The sequence below is a fragment of the Pollachius pollachius genome (assembly GCF_949987615.1).
Source record: "Pollachius pollachius genome assembly, chromosome: 2".
Lineage (NCBI taxonomy): Eukaryota > Metazoa > Chordata > Actinopteri > Gadiformes > Gadidae > Pollachius > Pollachius pollachius.
In genome coordinates this window covers 41,309,267-41,322,709 of record NC_136935.1, presented here as the reverse complement: position 1 = coordinate 41,322,709, position 13,443 = coordinate 41,309,267, and the positions used below count along the sequence as shown (strand labels likewise).

General features: G+C 47.0%; 3 protein-coding genes across 6 annotated transcripts in view; all 3 read left to right on the top strand.

The window, feature by feature from the left end:
* The window catches only part of prom1b (prominin 1 b), a 23,234-nt gene extending 17,473 nt beyond the window's left edge, over positions 1-5,761 (top strand). For 2 of the 4 annotated variants that reach the window (XM_079728903.1, XM_079728902.1), the window contains 9 exons: positions 702-755; positions 1,119-1,199; positions 1,337-1,405; positions 1,768-1,857; positions 2,735-2,850; positions 3,489-3,557; positions 3,829-3,908; positions 4,492-4,526; positions 4,635-5,761. In XM_079728903.1, coding sequence (XP_079585029.1) covers positions 702-755; positions 1,119-1,199; positions 1,337-1,405; positions 1,768-1,857; positions 2,735-2,850; positions 3,489-3,557; positions 3,829-3,898 — 549 coding nt within the window. In that variant the 3' untranslated portion in view covers positions 3,899-3,908; positions 4,492-4,526; positions 4,635-5,761. The remainder of the gene's footprint in view (positions 1-701; positions 756-1,118; positions 1,200-1,336; positions 1,406-1,767; positions 1,858-2,734; positions 2,851-3,488; positions 3,558-3,828; positions 3,909-4,491; positions 4,527-4,634) is intronic. The other 2 variants (XM_079728904.1, XM_079728905.1) reach the window with 2 other exon arrangements.
* A 1,124-nt stretch (positions 5,762-6,885) lies between these two features.
* On the top strand, positions 6,886-8,365 carry fgfbp2b (fibroblast growth factor binding protein 2b). Its single transcript, XM_079728913.1, has 2 exons — positions 6,886-7,776; positions 8,082-8,365. The coding sequence occupies exon 1, from the start codon at positions 6,909-6,911 to the stop codon at positions 7,752-7,754; it is 846 nt and encodes a 281-aa protein (XP_079585039.1). The 5' UTR covers positions 6,886-6,908; the 3' UTR covers positions 7,755-7,776; positions 8,082-8,365.
* A 1,450-nt stretch (positions 8,366-9,815) lies between these two features.
* Positions 9,816-11,051, top strand: fgfbp1b (fibroblast growth factor binding protein 1b). Its single transcript, XM_079728914.1, has 2 exons — positions 9,816-9,856; positions 10,095-11,051. Exon 2 carries the CDS (start codon positions 10,119-10,121, stop codon positions 10,872-10,874), a length of 756 nt encoding a protein of 251 aa, XP_079585040.1. The 5' UTR covers positions 9,816-9,856; positions 10,095-10,118; the 3' UTR covers positions 10,875-11,051.
* Positions 11,052-13,443: the final 2,392 nt, after the last annotated feature.

Genomic DNA, 13,443 nt, shown 5'->3' with positions numbered 1-13,443 from the left:
AGGTCCTAACCACAGAGCGCCCAGTTCCAAATTTTGCGTACCAGTCATTGAGAAAGGCCCCTCTGTGTGTCACTCGGGATGTGTGTGAGGCCCCGCCCACCTGTCTGCCTGTGCTGTGGGGAGAGGAGGCCTTCAGGCTAATGAGTCGCACCTGGGCCCCTAGGGCCCCCCCCCCCCCCCCCCCCCGCATAAGTGTGCATGTGTTTGCCACAGCGGCTCTTGTTGTCCCAACCCCCTCCTCACAGTGGGGCCATCGTAGGACCAACACCGGTCGGCTGCTTTTATGTGCCAGAGCACGTGGCCCGTGGTCAGTGTGTGTTATCTTCACGGGCTGGAGTCTATTACCCGCGCCCCGGTGGGTTCGTAAAAAGAGCAGACCTGTCGTTAGTGTAATGAGCGACACCTGTGTTTCTGACACGACAAGGCCTCTGTGAACAGGGTCTGGCTGCCGGTGTGTTCTGCTCTTTTTGTCCCCTTGACAACATCTTCACAGCACACTTACCCTCATCCGTGCCACACACACATTGTGGACTTTGCACGCACACACCTCATTTTATATTATTATTTAGATCTGTGGTTTTGTTTAGTAAATCAATAATGTTAAATTTTCGGTCACGTGTGTTCTGCCCCTTTTTACTTGTGTTGTGTTGTGCTAGGGGTAAAACAGGTGGTAAAGTGTGTGTGTTTATCTGTCTCTACAGAATAGCCTGAGCCAAAGTGTACGGCTGCTGCAGAAGACGGTCAGCGATCTACCGGTGAGAGGCACACTCTTATAGCAGCACTGGTGTGCATTACTGGTGGCGGTCTCTCTCTCGATTGCACTCTCTCTCTCTCTGTAACTTGCCTCTCTCTCTCTCTCTCTCTCTCTCTCTCTCTCTCTCTCTCTCTCTCTCTCTGTAACTTGCCTCTCTCTCTCTCTCTCCCTCTCTCTCCCTCTCCCTCTCTCTCTCTGTCTCCCTCTCTCTCTCTCTCTCTCTCTCTCTCTCTGTAACTTGCCTCTCTCTCTCTCCCTCTCCCTCTCTCTCCCTCTCCCTCTCTCTCTCTGTCTCTCTCTCTCTCTCTCTCTCTCTCTCTCTCTCTCTCTCTCTCTCTCTCTCTCTCTCTCTCTATCTCTGCAGGTTCAGGTGACGAACGTCCTGAGTGCCATCGATGCAGCAGAGTACCTCATCACTAATAACGCCTCACACGTCATCAAGCAGGTGATAGTCCAGTGACCACCACTACATCCACCTCCATCCTCTTCTTGACATTATTATTATCAAAACTATCGGGACTCGTTTGTTCAGGGCCGGGTGTTGACTCCTCTGCTGTTGTTTATTGTTGTTATTGATTTCAGGAAACTAACGGCTACATGCAGATGTTGGTGGGCTACTTCAGACAGTACACAAAGTGGGTCAAGAGCTCTGTGAGTAGGATCCACGTTATTAGTAGGCGTTATTTGTGATGTTCAGTCCATAGACGTCCCTTCGTCTCTCCATTCAGGGGCACATGCATTACCTGGGCAAACAAAACTTGATGTGTGTTTTGTGTAGGAAAACTGAAGTTTGAGTGTATCTGTGAGTGTGAGAGTATGTTTTAATATCATGTTTATGTGTGTGTTTTTATCAATTCATGGTTGATATGCATATGTTTCAGAGGCAGTAATAAGCTTGAAGAGCTGAAAAGGGCTTTAGTTGTAGTTCAAGATGGGGACAGAAGTTGAATCACATAATATAAAATGCGTATGAAATGTGTTCTGTGTTAGTAACGTGTGTGTTTGTGTTCCAGCTGTCTGCGGAGGTGGCTCAGTGTAAACCTATCAGTAACATAGTAGACAGCATGGAGATAGTGGGCTGCAGCTTCATAGTGGACTCTGTGGTAAGTACCCCCCAGTGTGTGTGTGTGTGTGTGTGTGTGTGTGTGTGTGTGTGTGTGTGTGTGTGTGTGTGTGTGTGTGTGTGTGTGCGTGTGTGTGTGTGTGTGTGTGTGTGTGTGTTATTCAAGCTAATAAATGGTTCTTTGAGTTGTTTCGGGAGTGCTTTGGGTCTTGGGGAGGAAAGAAGACAGTGGAGTTAGTTACAAGTAAAAGTCTGTTCTTAATCTAGGCACTTACAAGCACATACACACGTACCCCTCACACACACACGCACAAGTCTTGAGTACTCTCTCTCTGTCTCTCACTGACTCACTCACTCACTCACCCACTTACTCTCTCATGCACACACTGACACACACACACACACACATGCAAACAAAGTTTTTTTTGTTTGAGGAATTTTATAAGAAACTTTGGCAATGAAATTCACATAGATTGCATACTGTTCATGCCCAGACCCCAAAAGAGTCATAAAGTTTTGTGTACCCGTACATATATCTGATATGTATGAAGTGTTGCTGTGTGTGCCTCTTTGTGGTGGAGGCTAGAGTACAAGATGGGGGATGCATGGCTGCTTAAACAAGTCACATACTGTGGTTGAATTTGAACATGCAATTTATATCTATGCCAACTGTGTGTGTGTTCGTGGTTTTGGCTGCGCATTAGAGACAGGAATCTATAAGTCAGAGAAAGGCCAAAGGACATTCTGATATAGAAAGCAGACCAGAGATCTTACGTAACATAGTAGTAGTAGTTAAACTACTTTACAAGGACATGCAGACAAAACGTCTCTCTCTCTCTCTCTCTCTCTCTCTCTCTCTCTCTCTCTCTCTCTCTCTCTCTCTCTCTCTCTCTCTCTCTCTGTGTTTTCCCTATCAGAACACCTTCTGGTTCGGTCTGGGAGGCTGTCTCGTGCTCCTGATCCCCAGTATCATCCTGTCTGTCAAACTGTCCAAGTACTACCGGCGGATGGACACGGAGGATGTGTTCGACGAGTGAGTCCGCACACACGCACGTCGCACGTGCACGCTCGCATATACACACACAATCATTTGCGTCCACAAGCGCACGTGCATTCTCGCATATACACACACACAATCGTTCCCTTCTCTGGGCTCTCTGGGATTATTTTTGTTTGTGTTGAGAGATAATTAATCAAATCTTCCACTCTTTTCTCCTTGTCCTTATGCTCCGTTCTACTTCAACTCATAACACATTGTTCCTTTACATTTCCTTCCTTTCCGCCCGCACACATGATCTCCCCTTGGTCCCTACAGTGCCTGTTTCCCATGGCTCGTCTCCCTGTGACGTCCCTATGTCTCTCGCCCGTTCCTCAGCACCTGTCTGTTGGATCTTTGCTTTTTGCGCAGAGTTGTTGGCTTCCAAAACACTTCCTTCACACTGCATATTCATCACTCGTAAACCAGCCGTGTGGACGATATCTCTCTCTTGCTCTCTGCACGTTGTTGTTTTTTCCACCTTCTGACGTCGTTCACGTCGGCCATCTTTCTTTTCATCTCGATAAGGACCTCAAAGGCGTTCAGCCTCTCTTTGTTTTTTTTCCCCTTCCCATGCCGACTTCCTCCTCAATCATATCACACGTGTCCATCCACACTCACTCCCTGTTTTGCAGTATGGATAATTCAGGTGGTCGCCATGGTGACCAGGTGTTTGACTTCCATGGCAACCTTGCCGTGGTGAGGTATGAGGCCTTATCTGCATGACTGTGTGCATGCGACGTAAGTGGTACAGAGCGTCTGTAAATGTCTGTGTACAGATGCTATATATATATATATATATATATATATATATATAGCATCTGTACACAGACATTATATATATATATATATATATATGAACGTGAACGTGCAGAAAAAGTTGACCCATTAACGTGTATGACGTGTTCTGCCTTTGAAACACGCATGCACGTGGGTACATGTGTGTGTGTTTGCGTTTCTGTATGTGCGCCGTAGCTCCTCCCTCTCCAACTCACTGAAACTGTTTCCACGAGCATCAGCTCCTCCAATCGACCCGGACTGGTGACATCGACCAGGTACCCGGAACAAAACCTTCACATGAACCAGCTTCCAACCAATCAGAGCTGAGCACCGAGCAACTAACAGCCAATCATCAGAGCACTAACAACTGCAATAAAACAACCGATGGCTGAAGTCTTTGGGTCTTTGATTCTGGGCTATCAGCGGCTTCATCTCTTCTCCGTTTCTCCTTATCTCCAGTTTAGAGTTTGTTTCATTCTGCTTTGAACTGATCCTTCATCTGTGTTTGATTGCTATTCATTCTTGGTTCATTCCATCCACTGGCATGGGAAAGCATGGGAACGGTTCGGTGGACATTAATGGGACTTACATCCATACGGTATCCATTACGATTTCTTCATACCTATCCCAAGGACTAACATATTTTGCATATTCGTCGCGGGAAAAGCTTATTCTTCATATTCCAAGACTTAACATATTCTGCCTGTTCGCAGGGCTAACTCTCTTCTAATTCCTAGGACTAATTATTCTTCATAACCCAATGAGTAACTTGTTCTTCATATTCCAATACTCATATTCCCAGGCATAACATTTTAGCCTCAAATGTTAATTTGTGTTTTTCTCTCCCTCTCTCTGCAGTGGACAAGAAAACTGGAACTAAACTCAACACTATGGTACGTGTATAGATCACTGCACATTTTAAATCACCAACAAAGATTGTTCAACAATATCTGTGTTTCTCTGCAGACCTAAATTTTTAACTAATCATTTTTTTTCTACAGATGAATCCTAAACACATTGCAAACAAAAGACTACACATGAGAGAAGTTTCTAGAATGGACACACCCCTACCCCAACTGTTCTGCCTCCCCTCCCCCCGCCACATCCATTAAAGTCCTCCCTAATGGGATCTCAAGCCAGCCAATCACAATTCAACATGATCATGTGCTCACTTTTTTGCAGTTTTATCACAACAGCTCAGCCATTTTCTGTGTATCAATATCATGTAAAATGTCTGAGAATTATTGCTATGTTTATAGATTGAATGTTAGGAAACCAATTTATTTATACTCTTTATTTGCTGATTTTCGATTCAACACAGTGAAAAGTGTACATTTTTTACACTTTCAAGGCTTTTGAGTGTTTTATATATTTTTTGTTAATGTTTGTTTTATAACCATGTCAGTAGATATTTTCTTCGTTTTGTTTTTGTCTTAACTCTTTCTGGGAATGCTGGGGATTTAGCCGATGCCATTAGGTCTGAGTTTTATTATCCAAATAGACACTTTTAATAAAGGGACTGGTATTTCAACGTAAAGCACGAAAATGTTAATTACAGGGATAAAAATGAGTGATTTAGCTAGCTAGCTAGTAAGTTAGCTAGCTTGATCATATTTGCGTAGCACAGACACAAAGAAAGTTAGAATACGGCTTACATGGAACAACTCATGATCCTACATTGGGTTTCCCCCACACCATTTTAGCGAAGGTACTTGTGGTACTTCTTTTGCCATATTGGACACGTCCAAAATCTTTCACCCGTTCCCTGTATAGTAGCAGCCTACTCTTTTTGGTGGATCGCTATTTTGCAGTGAAGTTTAAAACATGAAATTTGGTTCCCTATATGAAGCACTACTAAGTACATTAAAGTACTAAGTACAGTAAAAAAAAGAAAAAAAAGAAGCTGCATTATAGTTTCCCGTCAAGTGAATAGATTTCTGATGCATAATCAGATTTCCCCCCCTAGTGTACTATGGTGTTCACTATATATGGTGCTCACTGTATATGGGAATGAGTGAACAAGGGAATGATGTTGGAAGCCGCCGTTGTATTTTGGAACACTGAACTCCCAGAAGCCCCCTTGTGTCCGGAGCCAGTGCTGTGAACACTCGGTGCTGAGGACCTCCAAACTGAATAAAGATCTCCATTCAGTAGAAGCTGTTTGCCATTGGTTTGTTTGTGTATTTGTTGTGTCTTAAATCAAACGACTTGAAATAGATAATAGCATTTATGAATGAAACAGATGGAGTTAAACAATAAGATAATAAGAGGAAGACAGGTGGACAATAAGGCAAGGGAAGCACAACTAATGTTCAACCTCTCACACACACAACCGCACATCCACCATCTGAGCTTCATGTGCATCAGCAGGCCTTGCTATTCTGGTTTCTTCTGGATGCAATATTTTCATTTTACGGCAATGCATGCAACTGCACGTTTGCATGTGTGTATGTGCAATACGCTGTACAATCCAAGTGTAATAAGTGATGCATATAAAGATAGATGGATAGAAAGTCAGGTATTGTCATCAAAGAGAAAATGCATTTTGACATCAAAGAGTGCATACTTATGCACGGTACTAAGACGGTACACAAAACAGCCACGTGCGTTAAGATAAGATCGATGTAATAGGCCACTAGGGAGGGTGATTACTGTGTGCAAGAAAGGCAGAAGGGACAAAGCTCATTCAGTAATGATTACTGCATGGGCCATGCTATGAGTATGTACTCGTGGTGATTCGAACAGCGTTAGTACTTTTTGTTCCAAGATAGAAGCTTCAGATTCCGGCCAAAGTGTGCTCAGAACATCCTGGACCTGCTGGAAAAAAACCAGGAGGAAATAGCTTGGCTAACCTGCCGTTACAGCTCTCTGCCCTACACCCCCTCCTCCCTAGCTATACTCAAAGAACCTTTTATAGGAGTTTATATAATGTCCTGCACCCCTTTTTTCTACATTTGGCTTCATATGTATACCAACCCTTCAATACCACCATCCTACCCCCTCTCACACAAGCACATACACGGTATATAAACACATACATCTAAACACACATCCACACACATGCAACCCCCCTCTTATTTTCATATGGGTCTGGAGGTGGGGGGCTGAGTCAATGTGTGCGGCCATCAATGCCCTCTTTGTGCACCCCTGCCGTTTAAAACTCTAGCGCACCTCCAACCCTTGCTCACACCTCAACCTTCCCCCGGCACGCAACACCACACCCGACACCTAACCCACCGACGAGAAGCCGTTGACTCCGACCCCAGCCCCCGGCCATGAGGACCAGCGTCAGGATGCCGCTGCTGCTGGCGTTGCTGGCGGCGTTCGCCCGCGTGTCGCACGCGCAGAGCGACAACAGTGTGGACAACCGGGCGCCGGCCCAGCCCTCGCAACGCGGCGTCTGGGACGAGCCCATCCGCTTCAGCACCAAGAGCAAGGACGCCTGCGCCATGGCCGTGTCTGGGGCCGGGGACTACACCCGCCTGCGCGTGTCCTGCAGAGGCCCCAGCTCCCCCGGCGGGGCGGCCGGACGCTCCTACTACTGCGACTTCCAGGGCAAGCCCAACCTGTGCCGCGCCTACAGCCAGAACCCCCGCCACTACTTCACCCAGGTGATGTGGGAGCTGAGGAAGCTGAGCCATGCCTGCCAGGGGCCCAAGATCTACCGGCCCGCCATGTGCAAGAAGTACCCCGACGAGGCTCACGTCACCTTCCTGGCCGCCTGGCCCAAGACCTCCGCCGGGTCCAGCAGTGGCGCCGCCGCCGCCGCCACCACCTCCGCCACCACCACCAGCGCCACCACCACCACCAGCAAGCCCTCCAAGCCCGGCCAGGACCAGAGGAGACCAGTGGCACCGGCCCAGGCTAAACCCGCGAGCCCATACAAGCCCGTGAAGCCCCAGCCTGCCAGGCCCCAGCCGCAGCCCGCCAAGCCCCAGGGAGGGGCAGGCAGCAAGGCAGCCAGCCAGCCCAAGAAGCCCACCACCAAGCAGGGGAAGGCCTCCCCCAACACCACCCCCCGTCCCACGGAGGGGTCTGAGGCGTCCCGCATGGCCACAGAGTACTGCTGGAAGAGCTTCCATGGCTTCTGCAGCTACTTCATTGGCTGGTTCCATAACTAAGGCTGGAGTGTTTAACACACAGGTGGGTGGAAACGACCGTATCGGGATGGAGAGGGCCTGGGTTCATGTGAGCACCCTCAGTTCTCCTCATTGCGTTCGATTATAAGCAGGTCTTTTGCAGATTATGATGGCATGATTTCCAACAGGATTGTGGGTGCAGGTGGTGTTGTAATTTGCACTCTGATGAAGTGGTTCTCTAAAACCGAGGAGTTGATTAGCTCCGATGTTTCTTTTTGTTTCTCATATTTAAACAGAAACTAACTTTAACTAGATCAATCGAGTTTGTCTGAACTTGTCTCACAGTTATTCTCCTCTGTTCTTTTGCAGGTCGCCATGTTGCAGCAGATCTTGAACTGTACCAACCTCGGTCCCCTTTTGAAGATCTCTATTCCCATTTATTTGGAATCATCGGTCAGATGACAAAAAACAGAGAGACGCCGTTTCCCCACCTGTGGCGTCTGGGAGTTAGATGTTTGAAGACGTGTAAGTGTGTGACATGTTGGTGTGTGTGTGTGTGTGTGTGTGTGTGTGTGTTTGTGTGTGTGTTTGTGTGTGTGTGGGTGTGTGCGTGTGGGTGTATGTGTGTGTCTGTGTGTGTGTGTGTGTGTCTGCGTGTGTGGTTGGATGCAGTGTAAACATATGGTAATGTGTGTTGCTGTTTGTACACTAGTGAAGTCTAAAAACTGCACTGTATACTCAGGCATACCTACAGGCCAGGCATGTATCATGTAATGAAAACGATTTAATAGGTCCTACAATGGAGATGTAAACAAATAGTGAATGAAACAAAATAAAATAACCTAGATGACTTTTCATTGCCTGTGTTTGTGTGGTTCTTCCTTTGTGTTTACTTATGGGGGGCGGGGGCGGGGCAGAGGGTGTCGGTGACTTTTTTGTTTTATAAATGGACTCCTTGTGCCTCCTTTATCCCAACCTAACAGCAGGCCAGTGTCTTGCGGAGGTAAACCATTAAGCTAGACGGAGTTAAAACACAGCCAATGATAACAGACCGTAATTACAGGAAGTGGCTCAAAGTTAACTCAACGAAACAGGCCTGTGGATCGATCGGCGGATTGACCCCACGCGAACATAATAGCGACTGTAGTCCAGAGGGGGATGGGGTGAGTTTTGTTGGAGGTTCCTGCGGCCCAAGTGGAGGGGAGCAGCACCTGTGTGACTTTCACTGGGGAGACAGAAGAGAAGAAGCCGAGAAGGACTTCGTTTGGTGCTAATGTGGAAACCACATGGTCCGGACCATTTGCAAAGTCTTACGAGGGGGAAGGGGATTGCTATTAAGATTATACTGACAGTTCTGCATATTTCTATAGCGCCTGGGCTATATGAAAAAGAGAATTACGATACCACACATAGCCCGCGAATGTAAAACAGAATATAACTTTTTTTGCATGCGCGCAACAAACCACCACAGGGTGGCGTTGTTTCATAAAGCTAATTCAGAATCTATACAAAGATGAATATTCGGTGTTTGACACAAGCAATTTTCATAATGATAACGTTCAAAGGGTTTGGAGGAAGTAACCTCCATGGACACCATCTTGATGGGCACCATTTCTATTCACCTTGCTGTGAATACGGTAGGCCTATGAAATAATTCATTCATTCATTAATGAATGAATGAATGAATAAGACCAATAAATTGCATTACAAGATTCGTTCCCTTTACGATCGATTTCTAAACTGCCCACAAGTTTGAAGATGGGAACATGGCAATGAATTGCCATATTGTGCTTTTTAACTTAAATAAGGTTCAAAAATCAAACAGGTATTTAAAATAGTTTTTTTTTAACCGATTAAACGTTTAATGGCCTATAACCAATCACCATCATATTCGGAATTTCAACTGTGCTGGGAATTGGACGCCTAAAACGAGCTGCGAAACCGACGCCACATCAGAGACATACCGCCGAGGCTGTGGCGCATGCACATCACGTGTGCGTGTAGAAGCGTGAGTGCATATTTGTGTTTGTGTGTATAGAGTGGGAACGGTGGGCGTGCCGCTATAAATGCCATGTGCGATGCCCGGGATGCCTGTAGATGCAATTCGATTTGAGCAAGGACTATCATCCCATTTGTGATTTTGAGTAAGTAGCCTATTGGAATAACAACACACAATATTATGAAGTGCATTTAAATGATAGGGGCGTAGAATTCGTTATTTGTGGGTGTATTGACCTTTTTGGGGGGCATAAAACATTTACATTCAGGGCATTTAGCAGACGCTTCTATCCAAAGCGACTTGCAGTAATTACATTTGTCAGAAGAAAACGTTTCCATCATTTCCAGCCACATGTCCTTAAACATTATTATTTATTTGTGCAGGTTTGCGGATTTTATAAGGTTGAAATGGTGTTTCTGAAGACCTCGTTTTCCTGCCTGCTGCTCGCGTGCCTCGCGCAACAGGTCTGCGTATCAGACGCTGCGCGCGAGAAGGGCGAGAAGGGGCGCAGGGAGCTCCTCGCCGGGGATCGAGAGACGGAGCCGGTCCGGGTCAGGGGATCCGGCAGAGCGGACAGAGGGATGAGGTCCACCGAACCCAAAGGAAAATTCTCCACCAAGAACAGCCTTCAGTGTACCTGGGCGTCGAAGAAAGAGCGGGATGTGGTGAAACTCAGAATCAGCTGCGAGAACTCGGAGGAAGCACGTGCCAGGGACGGAGTGAGTTCCATGAAGGTGTGCGAGTACGTCGGCAAACCCGAACGCTGCCCGGCTTACATCTCAAACCCCGCGGGCTTCTGGAAACAGGTGTCCCGCACGCTGAAAAAGATGGAGGGCCAGTTGTGCGAGGACACTCGCGCGCTGGTGAGAGCCTCGATGTGTAAGCGCGCGCCCAAAGAAGTACACTTCAAACTCGGCCCGGGGGCCCCGCGAGCCGACCACGAGACCACGACCACGCGTGCTTCCCGCTCTTCCACCACCTCCGCCCCCTCCACCACCACTACCACGCACAAAGACGCTCGGGGGACTGTCGCATCGACCACCGTCAGTGGTCAAGAGTGCACGCCCGTGAACAAGGCCAACCGGGGCGAAGAGTATTGCAGTGGACCGTGGTCGAGTGTGTGCTCCTTCTTTTTCTCCATGCTGGACAGCACGGAATGCTGATCATCTGCAGGTTATTGATTAAAAAAAAAAGGTTTTAGATCTGGTGGGACTTTATGGACAGAACAGCTTTTGCGCTGCTGTTGACCTGAAGAGAATAGGCTATTGTTAATGGGAAGTTATTTTCTGGTCGCAATAATCTCAACAAACCACTAAGAACATAATCTGTCCCACTGTATTTATGCTCAACAAATAAATATTTTATATAAATACAAAAGTGTGCATTGTTGTGTGTGTGATTCATTAAGCGTCCAACCTGGAATTATATCTTTCGTGTTTCATATAGAATTGTTTAAGCGTGCGTATGGTTATGAGTGTTTATAAAGTCCTACTGGGTGGCATTGCGTGGGCGGAATAAATCAGGATTAAAGAAATAGGGTTGGAGTGTTGGATAATAATTGTAATAGTTAATTTATTGGCATATTATTCTCAGCAGAAAATTATTTTTAGTTTCTGTCAACCTTTGCATGTAAATATACATCCACGTTATTTGCTCTCTTTCATTCTCTTTCTTTCTTTTCTTTTTTTCATTCTTCGCTTCCTACATCTGGGACGTAAACATCACTAACACACAACATCTCATTACGGGGTCTGAGGGTTATAGTTTCCTGTCCCGGTCTCTAATTACAATCTCAGTGATAGGAACATATGGGTATAAGACTCAGAGTGTGTCTTAATCATTCGGACAGGTTTGTTCACCCTGCATGAACTAACAAAAACATAGGAAGGATTCTGAAATATGCCTGTGTGCGTGTGTATATGTGTTGGTGTGGGTGGGTCGGTTGGCGTGTGTTACATTAGTGTTGATGCAGAGATGTGTTATAAAGAGCAATCGGGTGTACAGGCAGTCCATATGAACCACCATGTGTTTGTGGTTGTGTATGTGTGTGTGTCTGTGTCTGTGTGTGTGTGTTTGTTAGATAAGTGTGTTTTCATGCATATAAGCATCATTTTAATAAAGAGAGGGCTGCATGTGTTTTTGTAATCCATTCTATACATGAACCATGAGTGATTTGGGAATATGTGTGTGTTTGTGTGTGTGTGTGTGTGTGTGTGTGTCATAAACAGAGAGAAGAAGAGAGAGAGAGAGAGAGAGAGAGAGAGAGAGCGAGAGTGAGCGAGAGCGCACGTGAGACACACAGATGTTGTCTTTACATGCAAAGCCAGATGTGACTGGTACTATCCCTTCCTGGTGGCTGCTCTTGACCCTTGACCTCCCTGTGACAGACCACTCACAGAGACACAGCACTTAGCACTTAATCCCCCCCCTCACCCCGCCGGAAGCGTATGCTACAGGGCCGTATTGTTTGACAGCGAACACCAAGGACACACTCCAGGGGCCCCTAGGGCCGCCAGGAAGGAAGTTAGTCGAGTTGAAGGTCAAAGGTGGAGGAGGAAATGAGAATGCCATCTTAGACCCTGAGCCTGCGTGGTTTAGCCTCCACTGAGATCCTGCGCAGCGAAACGCTGTAGGAGCACATTTCTGCCCTAAATGAAGCATGTGTAGAGTAACCGGGAGAGCAAGTGGGCTTTCAAGGCTTATTAAAATGAGCCCCGAAAGCCCACTGGAAGAGACCATCAGGTATTTGGGTGCACTGGTGTTAGTGTGTATGTATGGTTTTGTGTGTGTGTGTGTGTGTGTGTGTGTGTGTGTGTGTGTGTGTGTGTGTGTGTGTGCGTGTGTGTGTGTGTCTGTGCGTATACGTGCCTGTGTGTGCTCGTGCATGCGGGTGCTTGTGTGTGTGTGTGTGTGGGGGTGTGTGTGCATGTGAGCATCTCCTCCCCTTTTTGTTTCAGTGGGCTGAATGGTGGCCTGACACTCCTTACATAACGCCAAGAGCCAAAACACAGCGATGGTACTTAGCTAATACACCTTTAAATGCCAGAGAGACTCCAGCTACAACATGTTTTTTTTTCTTTGTCCAATAACCAGCAGCATAGTGAGTCGAACTCTCATGAAAGGAATGTGCGTAAAGCGAGACGTAATTGACCTTTTCATCCCCCTCCCCCTCAACCAACCAGCCTACCACCCACCCCACCACCCCAGCCAAACTCTCTGCTACCTCTGATGCGGCCAGCGTGTCTGATCTCGTCCCCGCCGTAAGGTAAAGGAGGACTGGGATCCTTGTGTCCCGGCCGGAAGGAGGGTGTGTCTTTCCGGGGCCTTGACAAAGAAAACAAAAACAAATACCTGTAGTAACAGCGCGACCCGGGCTCCTCTCCTCTCGGCGCTACACTGCTTCCTCTCCTCACTATAGACCTGTTGCCCTTTGAAGCTTCTGCCAATGCAAGCTGGAGCATGACTGCACGTTGCACGTTTTGAGTCATTCACTCACGGTGGCCACAGGAGCCACGCTCATTGAAGGGCACTGGGTGGGTTAAACAAACAAACAGACAAACACCCATAATGTTTGTAAAAAAAACAATAGCTGATATTTTGCGGGCACTTTTAATCTGAAGTGGTTTATCGCGGATGGTGTTCACACAACGGACAGCGGGGTTCGAAACCAGAACCTCTCAGCCAGAACGCAGAACCTCTGTCACTCTCTGCCTCTGTCCCTCTGTCTTTCTG